This window comes from Mus caroli, unplaced genomic scaffold (genome assembly GCF_978045245.1).
Source record: "Mus caroli unplaced genomic scaffold, Mus_caroli_1 scaffold_6, whole genome shotgun sequence".
NCBI lineage: Eukaryota > Metazoa > Chordata > Mammalia > Rodentia > Muridae > Mus > Mus caroli.
In genome coordinates, this window is record NW_028227261.1 from 96,959,083 (window position 1) to 96,979,208 (window position 20,126).

Here is a 20,126-nt window from a genome sequence, read left to right on the forward strand (position 1 = left end):
ATGCAGAGCCATCTCTCATTAAGACAGAGATTACAGGTCTCTCAAGAAATACTGCAGTTTTCATTGCTATACATTTGCCTATCTTGGTACTAGCATAAGCATTTAATTAACATTTATAGGTGAATGAATCAATCTTACTAAGATTTAACGCAGCCAACTTCCCTTGAGAGAAAAGCTTAAATCTTAAGATTCTCTAAACTTCTACCCTGAGGGCAGATATGGCACCACACCTTCCATATGCATGTTCCATCTGCTCGGTGTCTAGGCAGAGGGAAAGGTCCTTACCTCTCTTCTAGCACCTAGCTCCTGGTACCCACAATGCTCAGTGAATCCTTACTTAATAACCCTAACCCAAATGAACATTACATCAACCACTTCTGAGCAACGCAGATGCTCCTGTCCCTGCTTCTAGATATGTGCAAACCAAGCCAAGACAAACATCATCTTCTTTTAGTTCGTGTCACTATTAGTTATCAGTCAGAGGAATGGAGGCAGGGATGGTGACACACAGCTGTAATCCCAGCTCCCAGGAAACTGACAGGGGCCTGAACAAAGCAGGAGACAAGGGCTCAATTTTCAACTAGAAATATCTCTGCACAGAGAGAACTTTGCAGCATTGACACCCAAAGCACCTGGGTCTATGTTCCTTGAACTTGCCTTTCTTCCTCCCCTCTGTAAATAAACAGGAGAACTCTGAGCCAGAAAGTGTATGTGGATCTGAGAGTACAAAGATGAGTGCTCTATTCTCAGTACCTCCAAGGGAACGAGGCTAGCAGAGAAAAGAAATACCCCTTCCCATATGCTGACATAGTAAGTTCTGGGCTAAAAATGCCTCAGGGAACATTAAACTAGGCTTAAACCATGAAACCACTGGGACCCCACAAAATAACATCTTTTCTCTTTCTTTTTTCTTTTTTTCCTTTCCTTGGTTTTTCAAAACAGGGTGTCTCTATGTAGCCCTGACCTGGAACTCGCTATGTAGACCAGGCTAACCTCAAAAATCACTGAGATGCCTGCCTCTGCCTCCCAAGTGATGCCTGCCTCTGCCTCCCAAGTGCTAGCACTAAAGTGCTCCACTGGACCTGGCTGAAAGCAGCATCCTGAAGGATGTGCAGAAGTTAGCGGCAGCTAATGAGAGCTCCTGGAAGCAGAGGCAGCAAGTCCAAAGAACATGGCTCACAAGGAGCTGAATACCTTCAGGGAGCTGCAGATGCTTGCTGGGTGGTCAGGAATGGGAGGTCCATGGCAGATAAGACCAAAGAACCGAGCAGAGGTCCCATCATAAATGGCTTTCTAAGCCCCACCAGGGAGTTAAGGGAAATAAAGTGGGTGAATAGAGAGAGGGTGTAGGGGGGAACGGATGTCATTATGTATAAATTTATCCTTCTGGGGTTGGACAAGAGGCTATTGAAATAGCCACAAAAGATGAGAATGGCCTGGACTCAGGCCATGGCACTCTGATGGGGTGAGAGCCAACAACTCAAGAAGAATGCATGATATAAAGAAATTGATTGGATGTGGGGGGTGTGTGTTTAAGGGTAAAGAACAATGCTCCAATTTTTGTCCTAAATAACTATGTGGAAAGCTATACATTTTTAGTTAAATTTAGTGCCAAAGAGAAGGAGTCAATAAAGTTCAAAGAACTTGACTCTCGCTTAGTAGCACTCATAGTCTAACCAGGGACTTGCGCATACACGGCGAACTACTCCAGCAATGAGCCCCAGGCCCTAGTTTTCCTTTTTCTTTTGCTTGAGACAAGGTCTCACTTAACTAGTTCAGACTGATCTGGAGCTCACTGTCCTCTACAGCCGACCCCGTGCTGGGATGGAAGGCTGCAGCCACCGTGTCCACCTGACCTCAGGCTTTGATATGTTGAGTTGTAGGCACTTGGGGATCATCCAGAAAGCAACGGGCAGGAGGTGAAGCTGACTCACGAGGAACTGAAGACCAAAACTGAGGTGTAAGAATGCCACACTGCCAAAGCCATGGCAACAGATGGTTTCACTTGGGGATAATGAGGCCACTATGAGACAGCCAGTGCCAAGACAGGAACATCAAAGGACCAGCAAACATCTCATGGCTGGAGAGAGCAAGAAGATACAGCAACTCAAGGACGGTGTGATTTTGAAGAAACCAAGAAGAATGCCCTATTGCATGGAAGAAGTAAGAAGCCGCTGATAATTTCAACCTCAGTCAGCCAAGACAAGAACTCAAATCCCCATTGCACTTAGCCACTAAGCTGTCGCTGGGGACTTGGCAAGTACAGTCATTGATCAGTGGAGATGAGAATGGGAGGGAGAGATGCTATAAAAAGGGAGGACACATGGGAAAGAGGGGACAGAGTTGGTTGAACCCGAAGGTGGAAAGTATCCCTTTTTAAGCAAGTTGTCATTGCAGGCAAACATCCCAGGACCTTTATAAAGGGCAGTCTTGTATTTTTGTTCTTTTAGTCAAACAAATTTTTTTAAAGGTGAAGTAATTCAACGAACAGTGGTATGTCCTGACAAAAGACACTCATCTCCTATGACCATGAGCATAAACTAGTCCTGGCAAAGGATATCTCCAGCATCTGTAGAAGCACAGATCTGTTCTCTCAATACTAATGGGTAGAAAATTCATGACAACAGTAGGATCTGCTCCGTGGATGCGAAGGTCAAGTTATCCTTGTAGTTGATGTGTTGGGACCTTGTCTGGGTGCTGCTCTGACCTGGGGCAGATAGGAAGGGTGTAACTGTTGCAAGGGACGTTAGACAGCACTGCTTTTTCCCTTTCTGTTCAACTTAATATTCTGTTTGTTTGTTTGTTTGTTTTTTAAGTTTACTCTTATATTCTTATTAGAGAACAGAGAAACTTGCAGATGATTTCCCCATTAAGTCATCTCTTCTTGGTTTGCGATGTTATCGGAGTTATGTTTGCATCCACAGGACACACATGGAATCCGAGCGCCATGTTCCTGAGATAGGAAAGTTCTCCTGGTGTCTCAGCAGCTGAATGGAGTGTGCCTTGAGGAAGCCAGGCTTAATATTGCCATTGTAGACTCTTTCATCCCTTTTTACTTATTTATTCTTGCCGAGGCAGGGTGGGGGCTGAACCCAGAACATTGTGACATTGTGTGTTCTTGACAAGTATTGTGTACGAATTTACATCGCCAGCACTTTTCTTGCCTTCAGGGAAAAGTATGCAACCCTGAACAGCAGATGGTAGCAGGAGCCCTCAGATGAACCTCTAAGCATTAAAGTCTCACACAATGAAGAGCCAAACTCATTCTTCTTACCCAGACCAACTTCTCTATCCAGGCTCCCTCCCACAGCCCGTCAAAAATCCTTGGGACATCCCCAGGGGTAAAGAAATCATGTTTCTGTTTACATTTACAGATTCATTAGGGGCATTCACTCATTTTCTCAGGATTGTAGAACAAGAGGTCTGCAGGGCTAATCTTACAACATCAGCATCACAGGTTCCCATCATCTTCTCAGCTGAGCAGAGGAAACTGGATGGAGGGCTGAGCTGGTCCAAGGCAGGGTTTGAGAACAGCTAGCTGTTCAAACCATTCTTACGAGGCCAAGGTGAACTGTGGAGAATCTGTGCCCAGGGCTGAGGTTCTGTGATGGCCTTGACTCCAGCTAAAGAATGGAGGCTTTGAAAGAATATAGACTTGACTGTAGTTTTGGGGGACGCCTGGCCAGATGGGGTATTCTGAGAATCCTGTGGGTCTAGCCATACTCAGCGTCTCCACCTTTAAGTTAAGAGGTAGGAGAAGGAATTTTTTTTTGAGATAAATAAGGGCATAAAATTGTGACAATGGCTATATTGTGACAGTTAGGAAAGGAAAGGTAAATTGGGGGCACACAGTCACTGTCTGACATTCAGTTTGCAGCAGGAGCACTTCTTAAACTTTATGTGGTCACTAGGGTTTATCACAGTCTGACTGACACAGATGATACTGGCTTCAGACATGAGCCAACTCGCTGTGTGACGGTGACAAAGCCCCAACTAGTCTCGTCCCTGTTCAGGTCGATGGGTGCGTTGGAGCTGGAGAGGCAGCTCGGCGGTACAGCACGTACAGCTCTGGATTCTATCCTCACCGCTGGGGTGACAGACCACCCACTTTAATGTCACAGCAACATCAAATTGCTCGTAAAGAACGTTTTCAAATGCCTTGTTAGTGATTCCCATCCCTTGATTAGCACAGACTGGCACAGACTTGTCTAACCAAGAAACCCATGAATCATACATTTAAAAAAATAATAACCAAGCTTTAAAAGTCTGTGAGCATTTCATTCATGGATACAAAGTATTTTTGGCAGTTTCCAACTTTTTTAAAAAACTGTTTGCTGAGCAAATGCTGATCTCTCCCGTATCCAGTCAGCTCTGCTCACAGCAGTCTTTCTCTCAGATTGTCCCATTCCACTGCCCCATTTTTTTCTGCACTTGGGAGAAAGAATTGCAGTGTTCTGTTTCAGTCTCCTGGGACAAACAGCCTGAAAATCCTACTGAGGGGCGTGCGTGCATGCATGTGTGTGTGCATGTACACAGCATGGGAGTTTAAAAGACAAGAGCCCTCCCAGGGTCTCTTGGAAGGAGGCGGAGGCCGAGCAGTGACTGCTCTGGAGTCCCGAACCGCTTCTCATCTTTTTGCACAGGGTACTACCACAGACACCTTTGCTTGGAGCCTTTTCCACTGAGAGGAATTATCCTTCTGCTTTACAATTAATGGTTGCCTCATCTGAGCTTCCTGGTGCCCCTTCTCGATCACCTCAGGCCTTGCTTGAGGAGGTTCAAGAAAAAGGTACAGTGAGTGTCTTAAAGACCAGTCAGAATAAAAGTGTCCATGTTTGTACATACTGTTGCTTCCCAGGATGTGGCTGAGGGACCCAAGGGACAGAAGTCTTTTCGAGCAGTGACGCCCCTCCCACCTCACGTGGAGCTGCATCTCCTAGCATCACAAAGATGCCTCATGGTCCATCTAGAACAACTCAGTGCCATTGATATTTAGAGTGGCCTGGTCCTGGCATGAAGAATCTGGCTAAGGTAGTGTCACAGTTTCAGTTGTCAACTTGACACCTTGGGAAGAGGGAACTCCAGCCAAGAAACTGCCTCTGTCAATGGCTGGCCTGTGAGCATGTCTGTGAGACACCAAATTGATGCAGGAGGGCCCAGCCCACTGTGAGCAGTGCCATCCCTAGGCCTGGGAATATAGAAAAGTAGCTGGTATGGCAATGCATGTGTAGGGAGGGAACAAACATGAGCATATCTCTATGAGTTTAATGCTAGCTTGGTCTATATATTGAGTTCCAGAACAGCCAAGGCTACATAGTAAGCATGTGTTTAAAAATAACACAAACAAACAAACAAACTAAACTAAACTAAACAGGAAAGTTGTCAGGCGCCATAATGGGACAAGCTAATAACTAGCAGGTGATCATCCTGAAATGGCCTGCTTCGGATTATTATGTAATCTGAGACAGGTACGCACTTACCAAGCAAGGCTGTAAGGGATTCATTTTAGGAAAGATTCCTGCTATTAGTATGCTTTTCCTGTTATTATTAAACATATAGAATAATCACTAAGTAATAGCACACCCCTTTGGGGCAGATTTTTGCAGATCCACTGTCTTATAGTGATGCTATATAGATAAATAGATGACTTAAGTCTTTATGATGATCCTCTAAAGATTCCTATATCAGTGATTATTAAGCTCATTTTAGTGGGACTGCTATTAGGTCCTTTTCTGAGAGTCAAAACTTCCATGAGAACTCTGCCAGTCTCCCAAATGTCACCAGTTAATTGCTCTTAGATGATAACCAGACTTTCTCCTACTCAGAGCACATTCCAAGAGTTTATAAAACAATTAACCAAAGATCATAAAAATGGAACTAACAATTTATTATAGGTGCTAGGACAGAAGATAAAATATTAATTGGGTTTATCTATACAAAACTTCACTTATACCTTAGTTATGGCTTTCAACCTTCAGTGAACCTGTGGAGCTGAGACAGGTGATGGATGTTTAGCCAGATAATTACTCCTCATGGATATGCATGTAAACATTCTCTATTGTAAACTTCTATTTCTATTTATGTGTGAACTTTTGATGAACTTTTTAACATGTGGTCATGTATTCTACATGATGTTTAAGAGCGGAGGACAAAGAGAAGAGTCAGAACTGAGGGACTGGTGTGAGAGGAATGGAGGTGAGAAGAACTGAGCTGAGAGAGGAACTGAGCTGAGAGAGGAACTGAGCTGAGGAGAAGTTTTTAGAGAGAACACTTTTTAGATTAGAAGGAGAATGCAGAGTGGAATAACTTAGAAACTGTACGTAACATTACATACTAAGAGAGCAATGTGCAGAATGCAGGGGGAAAGAGGAAAAAAGAAGATGCTGCAGAGAGCAGAAGGAGCAGGCAGGCTTCTCCTTACCATAGGACAGAACAGATCCCATGAAAAGGACAAAGTAGTCTTATTAAAAACAAAAACAAAAACAAAAACAATGCTTTTTTTTTCTTACAAACATGGGTTTAACTCATTTAGCATTAAAAGTGTAGAAGTCTTTCTTTCTCTATGTAATAAAGATTGAGCTCATTTTTCATCCAGAATGAGTGAGTTCTTTCTGTACCAGCGCTTGGTCTTTTGCTCCATATGCATATATAAGTATGGATGTGTGTGTAAGTATGTAATTGTGAGAATGTATGCATGTGTGTGTGTGTGTGTGTGTGTGTGTGTGTGTGCAAGTATGTAATTGTGAGAATGCAGGCAAGCTGGACCCAACTGGGTTTGAATAGAAATGTATAAATGAATAAATGAGCATGTATGAATCTGTATATGAACTTATGTGAGATTATGCATATTCGCTTATGTAAAAGTTTCCCCTTTTGTGAATGTTATTCTCTTCTTCTGGTTCAATAGAAGTTTATTGCTCCAAACTTCCCCCTAGCCTGACAAGCAAGAGGCATCTGGGCAACAGGGAAAAGGCTCTAGCAATTAATCCTTTACTTAATCTCCTGCTGTTTTAGGATGAGGTGCTAAGTGCCTGAGACTGCAGACTCTGGCCTCAGAGGAACGCAGAAGGCAGGTCAGCTACAATAACATAGTAACTTAGACTTAGATACGTTATCTTTTTGTTATACAGCAACCCTAAATTTCTCTTAAGGCAAAGTCTTACCCTCTGCCTATGCTCTTCCCCCCTCCGCTGCCTCAAGAAGAGCCCCCTCCCCCTCATCAGAACTGCCCCCCCCCCAACTCCGAGCAGAAAGTGAGTCTGGGAGCAGGGCGGTAAGCAGTGTTTCCCCATGGTCTCTACTTCAGTTCCTGCCTCCAGGTTCTTGCTCGAGTTCTTTTGCCCTGACTTCTCTTATCTGTTCACTGTGATGAACATATAAGCCAAACACACCCTTTTCTCCTCCGTGTTGGTTTGGTTGTGTTTTATCACAGTGAAGGCAACGCATACTAGCACGGGTGGCCACTCTTGTGCCAGGCGGCAGCATAGCAAAGCCAGCATTCCCGCTGAGGGATCCCCAGAATTCTCTGGACACCAGCAGGGCTCAGACATCACCCTTTCCTTTTGTCTTTCTCCACTTGAGGAGAAAAAGCATGACACTACCGAGAGTGGCTTTTATTCTAGTAGAGATTCTGTTTCCAAGGAGACAGCGTAGCCGAGCAGTAAGGCAGGAGAGGCTGTTGGTTGGCAGGAAGTAAGTAGTCCCATGATTCTCATGGTTTTTAGAAAGGTCACATACAAGCCGCCATTTCTTAATACTTTGTAAAACTGAACACGTGCTCTGAGTTTGTTTTGTTTTGTTTTGCTTTTTAAATCTCAAAAAGGGACTGAGACTTTGGGAAACATGCTGTTAATTTACCTGCCCCCTACTCAACTTTCCCATTACAGCATAATTCTCGCCTGTCATTAGGCCTGGAGTTCCACTGCCACAGTGTGCAGTTTCAGATTCAAGGGAGGAAGCCTAGATGTCTGAGGATGCTCTGCGTGAGGGAAGGATGAGGAGAGCATGAGTGTGCTAAGGAACTGGATTCAACAGAGGAAGGGGGCTTGGAGCTTCTGTATCCTATCTGCTTCCAGGAAGGCTCCATGCCTGAACCTGAGGGCAAAGAGAGACTGACTGACTCTGGATGGAGACAAGTCTGCCTGCTTACACAGGTCCTTCCTATTCATAGCTTGCCTTGTTCTGTGGGCGGTGTATGGCTGTCACCAGACCCAACCATAAGACTTCCATGTTATTGCTGGAAAGGACTGAGACCATGTGCAGTAGTTTGGATATGGTATGTCTGCAAAGGTGCCTGTCTGGTCTCCCATTGGACAAAGCTGAGAGGGGGCAGGACCTTTAAAGGGCTGGGCTCAGGTAAATTTGTTAGGTCACTGAGAAGCCTTTCCTTTAAAGAGAATTTAAAGATATTTTTGTGTGGTAATTCCTAGTTAGTTCTGGTAAGAGCCAGGTATGAGTGAGCGATCCTGGTTCTGGACTCACTCTCTGCATTCCTGTCTTAGCACACAATCTCTTCTTGCATATTCTCTGGCCCTGATGTCTTCTAACACATTCCTCACCAGAATTAGCACCATGCCATTTGGCAATATTTTTTTGTAACTCTAAAACTAAGACAAAGGAACCTATCTCTTTGTAAAGTATCCAGCCTCACGCATTGCGTTAGAGTACTACGGTAATGGTCTATTTACACATCACCTTCAGAATGAACGATGGGCGAGAAGTATGGGAGAGATTATCAATAGAAGGGTCAACATTTCCATTCTACCAAGAAGGTAGAAGGGGGAGATGCGATATTACAAAGCTACAGGCAAATCGTCCTTTCAAAATAGAAGAGCAATATTTTCGAGGTTTGTTGTAGAGGAGCAACTTGGGGCGTGTCAATAATAAGCCTAAAGGCTTGGAATCAACTATCAAAAAAATTGACCTTGCCCAATTCCTTCAATGGCAGCAACTGTTCCAAGAGTTGGAAACTGTAAGCATTCCTTATATTAGGCTCTTACAAGGGTTCAGTCTATGGATGAAATGTATCCACCATCTTCATAGTTCTAGACACTAAATTACTAGACACCAAACAAAAATGATTCTACTGCAGTGGTTCTCAACCTTCTCAGTGCTGCAACTCTTTAACACAGTTCCTCATGTTGTGGTGACCCTAAACTATAAAATTATTTTGTTGCTACTTCATAGCTGTAATTTTGCTACAGTTATGAATTGTAACATAAATATATAAAATGAGGTACCCAAAGGGTTCATGACCCACAGGTTGAAAACTGCTGTTCTAATGAACCCTGAAGAACCAGAGTTGGGGCACAGTGCTTGGGACACCAAGTCACCTTGGAAAGTCACCTGAGTACAGTTTAAGGGGTCTTGCTCATAAACCTGTGCTGGTATCCAAAGCTGACACAACCATCAACATCTAGGCTTCCACTGTGTATGAAGACAGTCTTTTCTGGGTTGTTCCAGAAAGATAGGACAGGGACCAGAGAGAGGCTGGGAACTGCAGGGACAGAGAGTATTCATCTTCAAAGCAGGGTCCTTTGCAACAATGAGATTTGTTCCCATCTGAACTAGTTTGGTTTTGCATGTTTCCTGTCATTGTCTTAGGAGAGAATGCCTATGACTCCCGCCCCTGGGGGCCAGTCTCAGGTGTCAGATCTAAGTCGCTCCAGGTAACTGACTCACTCACCATATTCAAGAACCCATGGTTTTATGAGTTGTCCTAAAATATCTGTCGTTGTCAAGCCAGCACAACAGTGGGTGAAAAAGAAAAGCAGATGTTCTACTAAAACCCAGAGCTGACTTTCCTGTCTCGATGCCTAAAAGGTGGTTGAAACACTTGGTCTCTCTGCTCTGAGAATCGCATCAGGGGTCTGTACTCTAAAGTTATTTGCTGGTGAAATTTTCATCTTAGAGTCAACACCTGTGTTCTAGTTTGATATTTTTGTTTGTTTGTTTGTTCTATTTTCCAAGTTTTGAGTTTTGTTTTTCAAGACAGTCTCTCTATGTAGCTCTGCCTGTCCTCGAACACCCTCCGTAGATCACACAGGCCTCAAACTCACAGAGCTCGCCTGCTTCTGCCTCCTGACTGCTGAGATTAAAGGCCTGTGATGCTAAATAAACCCAGGCAGTTTTGAATTTTGAGACAGGCTCTCATTATGTAACTTAGAATGATCCTCCTGCCTCAGCCACCCCAGGTGCTAAGATTATACTAAAAAACCCTTTCTCCAGTGTGCAGCAGTGTTCAGAGGTGAGCCTCGGGGCTCTGACTTAACAGTCACACAATGAATCCACCTACAGAGTCACAGCCTCACAGGGCCTGGGGGAGGGGCTTTGCTACACAAGTGAGCTTGCTCCGCCTCTGCTTCCTGGCTACCTCCAGGTAAGCACCTTTGCTCTTCTACCAGACGCCCTACCCTGATGTTCTGCCTCACAACAGGTCCAGAAACAACGGAGTCAAGTGTCCACCACCAATGGGTGCAAAATTCTGAAACAGTGAACCCAAATACACCTTTTTAAATGATTTTCTCAAGTATTTCATCACAGTAACAGAAAACCAGCCAGTAACAGATAACTCCAGGCTATATATGTGGTTTCCTCTTTGGAGTGCTTTTTTTCCCAAGAGGACAGTTAGTACAGTCTGTAGACATTTTATTGTACTAAGGTTGGGTAATGGCGCAACTGGAAACTACCCCTAGGTCAAGTCCATGGATATTATTAAACTTCACACAACGTATAAGATAGCCTCCAACAACTAATAATTATTGGCCCTAAAATGTCAATTGTGCTGTTGAGAAGCCCTGCTCTAGGGAGCTGGGACAGTTAGGATGCTGAATGCTTACGGACAGCTTTCTGTAGCCAGCTCTGCACAGGAGCACAGGAGTTTTGCATGCTACCTGTGCCCTGCAAAGTGCACCGTGAGCATCGTCTTCATCAGTGAATGGAAACAAATCTCAGTTTCAGAGAAGTCACAGGGTTAGTCAAGATCCGACAGCTCAGACACGCAGAATCAGGACTCCAAGTCTGGTCAAATGTGGAGGTGCAGGTTCACCAGCCCTGTGCTACACTAGGGGGCCTTTACATTAATGGCACACCATCTCTAGCAGAGCGTCAGGCTGAATCCAGGCAAGAAGATACACTCAGGAGAAAAGAGACCAAAGGGAGCCTGCATTTCCTGCATGTACCTGAAGGAGGCGCTCTCACTAGCCATGAAAACAACTACAGGGAGGTTAAAGCCTCCACCTCCCAGGTCATGGTACAACATATTTTTCAATAAGAGGCATCTATGAACTGAGGGGGAGCTGCCTGTCCATCTTCCTACAGCATGAAATGAATGATAGTATGACTTCACTTAATATCAGGGGTCTCAAACTATTTTAATCATAAAGCAACATTTACAAGAGAACTAACAGTAGAAGATAAAACTGTTTACAGCGCACGTAGTATATAGTATTGTTTTGGCTTGGGAAAACGGCAATCCTAAATAGATTTCGTCTGGGAGTGTGCCGCATGTGGGGCAGGAACCCGAGCTGGGACGGTGCAGATGGAGCCTGCCAGTGTGGAGTGTCCCACCCCTGCTTCAAAAGAACAGCACATCACAGAGCTAAACATAGCAAGCACCGAGAGCACAGCGAACCCCCAGCAAGCATCCTCTGTGATTTCAAAGAACATTTCCGTGGGGGCCGGTTCCAGAAGAGCTGTGAGTGAGGGCTGTCTCAGTGGTTTCCAAATCCCACAGCATGAGACGAAGGTGTCCACCTTCTGTTCTGAGACTCTTAATAATGCAGAGAATTAAACAAATTCTGATAAACACTGGAGAGAGCCAGAGAAAAGGTGGACTAACCTACTTGTATCTTGATTTCTTTTTTAAGCTGCATGACCTTCTGGTTAGCAACTGATACTTCAATATTTTATTCAATGAATATTTGATGTGACATATTTTCACACTGAAAGCTGTTCAGATGAGTTAGTCATCCCTGCAGTGAATCAGTTACTTACAAATGAGTCTTCTGTTTCCTGAGAATCTAAGCACCTCCCTATAGTCTGACCTGTATCCCAAACCACTTCCTGTCACAAGGGGGACATTTCTCTGAGCAGGTGTGTTTGTTTAAAGAAGGGCTCTCAAGCCAACTCCTCAAATGAGAGAACCTCAAAATGTCATGGCTGGAAGGTCCCAAGAGATTTCTCATGGAAGAGATGAGGAAAGAGGCCAAGAGAGACTTGCCCAAGCTCACAGGGAATTACCTGCAGAGCCAAAAAAGGTCATTTTCATTTAGTATTCAAGGTTTCTCACCTTCACCAAGGGGTGAGATAGAGGAACAGACTCCCTCTGTATTTACCTTTAGTCAAGGAAAGTTAAGAACACACTGTGCCTCTGAAGACCTAACTTATGATGGGCATCCTTCACTGTCAACTGGGCTAGATTTAGGGCCACCTAGGTGATTGGTGAGGCAGGGCTCCTCTTTCTCTTTCTCTCTCCATCCTTTCTCCCTTCCCTTTCCACTCCTCTTCTTATCCCTCCACCATCTATCCATCCTGAATGTATCTGTGAGAGGGTGTTCCCAAGGGGAACTCATCCTGAATGCATGCAGCACCAATTCCAGAGCCGAGGGCCTGGATGGAAAGACAGGAGGACAAAGGAGCAAGCCAGCTGGGGACCAACACTCATCCTTTCTGCTTATCTGTCACCTAGACAGCCACTACCACATGTGCCTACACTTTGGCATTTTAGCCAAGTGCACGGGGCCTGACAACCACATATGGAGCCCTCTGAAACCAGGAGCCCAAACCATCCTTTCCTCTTTTAGATTTTTTCTGTAGGTATTTTGTTCAACAGTGAGAAAAATAATGAATTCATTATTGAAATTAGAATGATACTCAAGTGGAAAAAAAACCACACAAGGCAAGCAATAAGCCCTGGTTCCAAGAACGGATGTGAGCTAGTGTGGATTTGGTTGCCTGGAATATCAAGGGCACCAGTGTGATGGTTTGTATTTGCTTGGCCCAGAGAGTGGCAATATATGGAAGTATGGCCCTGTTGGAGTAGGTGTGGCCTTGTTGGAGTAGGTATATCACTGTGGGTGTGGGCTTTAATACCCTTATCCTACATGCCTGGAAGTCAGTCTTTCATTAGCAGCCTTCAGATGAAGATGTAGAACTCTCAGCTCTGCCTGCATCCTGCCTGCCTAGACACTGTCATGCTCCTGCCTTGATGATGATGGACTGAACTTCTGAACCTGTAAGCCAGCCCCAATTAAATGTTGTCCTTTATAAGTCTTGTTTTGGTCATGGTGTCTGTTCACAGCAGTAAAACCCTAACCACTATGGGGTTCTGTGTAACCCCAGGGACACAGTAAGACACTGGTAATAGTTGACCTTGGAATTCTTCAGGATAATATTCCAACAGGAAACAACTCATACAGATGTTAACATCTGAGATTTGTTTTTAAAATATAAGAAATGAGTATGAAGTCTGCTTTCAGCAACCCTCATATATTTTTTTAAAGCCTCATTGGTCTCCTCTTACCAACAAGTCAAGAATATGACTGTTACACAAGCCAGGAAGAATAGCAAACAGAGACAAGTTTTCTGCTAAGTGACAAGGCTCTCCGCTGTTTGCAGTCACTCTGACGGCATGACTTGAGGCCATATTGCTCACAGTTCAGCTATTGATCTTTGTGTTATTTCAGATAATAGAAATTTCTGGGCTTTGAGGAGGTAGCCAGCATCCTTGACCTGTATCGTTATTAGCCCAGAGAGCCAAGGTTATTTCTAATGAAGTTCAAAGGGAGGGGGCTCTGCCATAAGGCCTTTGGGAAAACAAACAAACAAACAAAAAGACCAAACAAAACAAAACACAAAAGCCTCAGCTGTGTGGTGAGCAGCTCTCCCTTACAAAGTCCCCAGAGGTGGTTTCTAATGTCCTTGAGTCAAAGCCAGAATCAGTTTGAAATCAAGGGCAATTGCTGTGCTCTTTAGTCTACTGTGTGCTATTGATTTTCCAGGCTTCGGTGCTAGAAACTGAATCTTCCAGTCTGTCTTTCTCCATGTACAGCAATCCTCCTTGTACAATACAGCCATAGGGAATAAGCTTAGCATCTTTATAAGTTGTTTGTGGGCATGGATGAGTGAGGGTGGGCCAGCATGCACACACTGCAGTGCTCCTGTCGAGTTTAGGAGACAATCTTTGGGGTGAGTCCTCTTCTATCACTATGGCTTTGTGGAATTGAGTCCAGGTTACCAGATCTGGCAACAAGTGCTTAGACCCACTAAGCTAGGAACTCCTCCTTATTTGAGCCACAGAATCCAAATTTCTGGAATGAAGCCTATGGATTATTTTTTTTAACTTCCCCAAGGTAAATTATACTGCCCAAGATTTGAGTAGTCTAGGTACATTCTCCCTCCCTTCCCTGCCTCCCTCTGCACTTCCCTCCCTCTCTTCTTCCATCCCTCCCTCCTGCCATCTCTACCTCTCTCCTTTCCTCTCTTCCTCCCTCCTTCTATCCCTCCTTCCTTTGCCTTTCTTTCTCAGTAAGCTATCCTGAAAAATCTAATCACCACCACCACCAGTTCTGAAAGGCAGAAGACGTTTCATTCCAAGGCACCTCCATTGCATAAATAACATTGTGGAAGAAAGTGCAGCTAAAGGCCTGGAATTTTCTACACTGCCCCAGGCTGTGAACAATTTTTAAAAGCATATGATTTCATCCTTTCTTGATGTCTAGGGGAATGGTCATATCAAACCCAAACCGTAAGTCTTTGTGCTTTATTTAAACCCTGTCATATTCAGATTGACACAATCATAAAGAAGTAAGACACCGCCTGAATTCTAGACACACTTGAGGATCTGTGAGGCCACCACCCCTCTTCTTTCTCTAAACCAAATGACCCAAGTTAATTCTCATTTTTTTCATATAAAAATTGCATGTTCTCTTTGATTACCATGCTCTATTCTTCCTTAAGTCTTTTTTTTTCTGATTTGTTTTGGTTTTGGGACAAGGTCTCACATAGTCCAGACTGCCTCAGATTCTCTAGGTGGCAGAAAATGACCTACAGATGATCACCCTCCCACTTCCACCTCCCAAGTGTTGAGAGTACTACCATACCTGTATGGTATGTATACAGGTATGAATATGTGTGTATGTATACGTATGAAGAGCTCCTGTCTGCGTGTGCAGGACCCTCTTGGAGCCCTTGGAAGAGGAAAGGAACCATGGTGGGCTGTAAGAGTGAGTGGCTAGGCTCTGAGTCAGGGGAGGCTTTGCCTGCTCCTGTCATGGTCTTGCCAGGCATTGAACTCGTGGGCCCTGGATGTGTCCCAGGGTAAGCTGCATCCTATGGGCTACTGTGTATGAGCAAGGCTGTTGTGGGTACCTCCTCCTCCTCCAGACCTCCTGGCTGAGGACACCCTTCCTACTCTGGAATTTGATTTTGGTTTCCCTTCCTCTTGCACATACATACCATGTGCACTACCATAACCAGTGTGAGTGGTGCTAGGGATCAAACCCAGGGTCTTGTGCTTGCCAGGCAAGTGCTCTACCAACTAAGCTGTATCCCAGTGTCTGTGAAGGGTGGATCTCATATGGCCTCTGCTGGCCTAGGGTGACCTTGCTCGATCCTTCTGCTTCCACTTCCAGGATACAGAGACTACAAAAAAAAACCATCACCATGCCTGGCTTACTTTAGCATTGGGAGACAGAACCACGTGTCCCTTTTAAGAGAATCTAATGCATTTCTAGGGAGTGACTCAGACCAGTGGGTGGAGAGCTAACGATCTGTGATCTGCAGAGCAATGTTTTGTTGCACAAATTCCCTTTTCATGGGGCATTGTGGCATCACTTCTGGGTTTCCTGTTCAATAAATATCTAGTTCTGGATGGGACCTCCAAATCTCTCCTCTTCTCTTTATTCCTTTCTTTCACTGCCTCTGCCCTGTTGCTTTGTGAGTTTCAATTCTTTCTTAGTTTTCTGCAGCTTCCTTTTTTTTCAGTTCAACAATCATGCTTGTGGAAGATGGACATATTCACCCCTCATCTTTTTATGCTTCTCTTATTTGTGTTTTTTCCCACCAAGAGTGGGTCATCTGTGTCCTCTCCTCAACTGGGCGTGGCTACCAGAATGCTTTAGAGGCTCACTTATGGACAGCTCTAAGTGTAGACCTTGTTTTTGCTCGGCTCTCTGGATCTTCTGTTATTGCCACAGAAAGATAATAAGAGCAGCCCGTTAGCCTGTTGGTGCGCAGAAAATAAAAGCAGATGCATCCCACCTACAGCTTAGAGCCATTTAGCTGAGCTCAGCCAAAGAGAGCAGAGTCCTGTGGCCAATCTTCAGACTTTGTCGCACTGCAGGGAGCTTATGTGAACCATGAGCTCAACAGCTGTTCCAATAGTCCTCTGGGAGACAGAACCGAACTGCACCCAACCACAGGAAAGTATCTCCGGGGAATGGATGTTCCTTACAGCATGAGGGATGGTAGCCTCTTTCTTCCCTTGGGACTGGGATGTAAAGACACAAAAGCCTTTAGAGGAGAAGCATGCCTAATCTGAAGGCTTAAAACTGGAAATGTTCCCACATCTGAATCTTCATGATCACGGACAGGCAGACCTCTCCAAGTCTTTCCTCCAATGGGTCAATGTGCAAGATTTGTTCCATATGAAAAATTACTTAAAAATATTGTACAATGTTATCTACAGGTTATGTATAAGGTCTGTGTATGAAACAAACACATTTTATGATTCTATCCCCAAGGTGTCTCATTGTACACTGGCAGAGATTCTGAAATTAAAACAACTATAAAGTCCCTAATGCAAACATCTCTGATTCTAAGCATGTTGCACAAGGGTGGCTCAATCTACAGGGGAGAGATGACAAGAGGAAGGGAAACCAAAATCAAATTCCAGAGTAGGAAGGATGTCCTCAGCCAGGAGGTCTGGAGGAGGAGGAGGTACCCACAACAGCCTTGCTCATACACAGTAGCCCATAGGATGCAGCTTACCCTGGGACACATCCAGGGCCCACGAGTTCAATGCCTGGCAAGACCATGACAGGAGCAGCAAAGCCTCCCCTGACTCAGAGCCTAGCCACTCACTCTTACAGCCCACCATGGTTCCTTTCCTCTTCCAAGGGCTCCAAGAAGGTCCTGCACACGTATACAGGAGCTCTTCATTCTCTTGATTCAAAAGTGGAAAGATCTGCTCTATTTTTTTCTGTGGCTGACCATGCCCATTTGAACCCTCAACTCTTACAGCACACTCCTGTAGGCGTAGTTTCTGTGCACCTTGTAAAGGTTATCCTTGCGTTATTCAAATGCCGATTTCTCTGCCTTCATATGTTTTAATCCAAGCATGGCATTGTAATGCTTATGTCAAGAACCTCCTGTCTCAAGTTTGTGTAAACAGTTCTTACGATTTATTCTCAGCCCTGTCAATAAAAACTGATCACCCAATGACTAGGCAGAAGAGAGAAAAAAAAAGGATTAGATTTCCATCAGTCAGGGGAAGGAGAGGGGGAGGGGGAGGGAGAGGGACGGAGGGGAAGAGGAGAGGAAAAGAAGAGATTGAGCCACAAGAAGAGACAAAAGTTCATGAGAGTTCAGCTGAAGGATGGAAGGCACTAAATGCAAATATTATTGGGGTTATGGCTGGAAGGTAGACAGATTTTAGGTGATAAGATAGACTGCCCAGATATTAAGGTGAAACTTGAAAATAAACCTTGGTCTCTCTGTGTTGTTATTAGGGAACTAGCTAGGATAAAGACACCATATAAATTTACAATTATATTAAAAATAACATTTACACATTCCAGTGGTTGACTTTGTCCAAACTGAGCTTGCATTTAAGATGAGCCCCCAGGGTCCCATCACAGCCTGCCAGTGGCTTACCAACTCCTGGACCATAAAAAACAGTCATCCCTGCTTAAGGGAACAAGAAAAACAGAAAAGGTCTTAGAATTCACTCCTTTCTGTAGTAACACACTTTCCTTTGTATTTATGGTGTAATGGCTGTTAACAGTTTAGCTTTTACCCTTTGGGCTCCATAAAAGTGTGCATATACATGAATATGTGCACAGGCATATATGTATGTGTGCTTATGCATACATATATGTACATTCCCCCCAGACTTTTTCTTGAGCATGTCTCCCACAAGCAACAGTTAGCCATGCTGTTCTGAATGGTCTGTAGAGACATTAGGGCCTGGGCAAACGAGGAGCACAGGCTGAAGCACGAGCTGGGGTTTGTACTCAGCTTGTGACACAGCTGACCTCTCTGAGCTGGCCTCCAGTCTTCACTAGCTGTGAGTGTCAGCGGCAAGCAGCAGTTGAGCTGGCATACTCTGCTTCACCTGTGTGATGGCTAACTGTGTCTGTCAACTTGACTGGATCTGGAATCCCCTACAAGTCAAGTGGCTGGCCACTCCTGTGAGGGGTTTTCTTGACCAAGGTACTTGAAGTGGGAAGATCCACACTAAATCTGGTCATCCCTGGGCTGGCGGCAGCCCAGATCAAAGGGTGTGGAAGAAGGACTGCTTTGCCTTGTGTCTGTCTTCACTCTTGCTGACAAGTTCATCCAGCCTGTTGTTGAATTCCCTAACTGATAGTAGGATGAGCATCTCTGGGCTTCCAAATGTAGAGCGAGGACCAGCATTTCTCCCAAAACTCTTCAGGCCTACAGTACCAGAGTGAGCCTGTGGACTGAGTAGCTACCAGACTCTTGGTATTTCCCATGGGAATTAAACATTGTTGGTCTATCTTATCATGTAATCCAATCTAATAAGTCTCCTTTGACAATATAGTCATTCCATCAGTTCTGTTCCTCTAGGTCAGAGATTCTCCACCTTCCTAATGCTATGAACCTTTTCGCATAGAATTATTATTCCCCAACCATAGAATTATTTTTTGTTGTTACTTCATAGTTTCAATTTTGCTACTGTTATGAGTTGTAATGTAAACATCTAATATGCAGGTTATCTAATCTATAACCCCTGTGAAAAGGTCATTCGACACCTAAGGGGTTGGCATCCACAAGATGAGAACCACTGCTCTAGGAACCCTGACACACTCTTAGTTACTTGGTTAGCGAGTTGGAGATATGACTCTATGTCCTAAACTAGCCTTGAACTGGAGTGCCTCCTGTCTCCTGATGCACTTGCCAAGTGTTTGCTTCAGCCTTAGGAGGAGGTGGAGGGCCAGTAATAGGCTAGGTGAACTTGTCGAGAAGGGTCAAGACTAGCAAAAAGCAATCAGGCAGAATTTGATGGAACAGGTTGGCTGCAGAGACTCTGTTCTAAGGTCTGTACACACACACCACCTTCTACCCTCTGCTCCTACTGTCTAGGTGTCCTGAGACCTGGGATGGCTAGAGTTACCAAGGAGAGGCCTCTAATTTTGCTTACAAATGGACCTGAGCACTTTCCTGGCCATAGGCAGGCCACCTCTCTTTTGGAGTGAAGTAGTCAGAACCTGGTTGAGGGCAGCCAGAGAAGCAATGTGGTCACTGGGCAGGACAAGGAGGCCTTGCAAAGTCAATCTACAGAGCTCAGGCATACAGCCTAACCTTTCCTATGCTCTCTTCATCTCAGTTCCAAGAGCCCTGACGACAATCCTCCCGTCTCAGTTAATCACATAGGGCAAATCTAGGCAGAAATCCTTCACAGTGGCCACAAAAGCCAACAGCTAGACCCACAAAGAAAAAAAGATAAAAGCTGTCAGAAGAACTTACAGGAGAGCATTTGGGGGAGGGCAGACTGCTTATAATAAAGACCTCATTGGTGGGGGAAACCATCTCTGTACGATTCACTGAGGAATAACACCAATTCACACCGAAAAGTTAGCCGACACCAGTATGTATTTAGGACAGCAATCTACAGTCCCAGGGAAAAGTCGCAGCACATCGAAAGCGTCCCCTTCAGGAGAACAGTGGTTACTGCAGGCTGGGAACTACCTACCTCTGAATGTTATCTTCAAGCTGCTTGACTTTGAATTCATCTTCTTCAGACTGCCGGCGCCTGGCTTCCTCCTCCTCCGCTGTTCCCGCCGGTACACCCTGCAGCAGCCATTTTTCCCGAAGCACTTTGGACTGTGGGAAGGAGGGGAGACAACAGATGACACCTTTTGGTCCACATCTTTTCCAGCAGG

The 20,126-nt window shown here is 44.8% G+C and overlaps 1 protein-coding gene across 6 annotated transcripts in view; it reads right to left on the bottom strand.

Annotated features, from left to right (window-relative positions):
* Nucleotides 1–20,126, bottom strand: part of Palm2akap2 (PALM2 and AKAP2 fusion) — a 460,662-nt gene that overhangs the window by 223,795 nt on the left and 216,741 nt on the right. For all 6 annotated transcript variants that reach the window (XM_085839263.1, XM_085839265.1, XM_029475715.2 and 3 more), the window contains exon 4: nt 19,937–20,067. In XM_085839263.1, the coding sequence (XP_085695389.1) occupies nt 19,937–20,067 (131 nt within the window). The remainder of the gene's footprint in view (nt 1–19,936; nt 20,068–20,126) is intronic.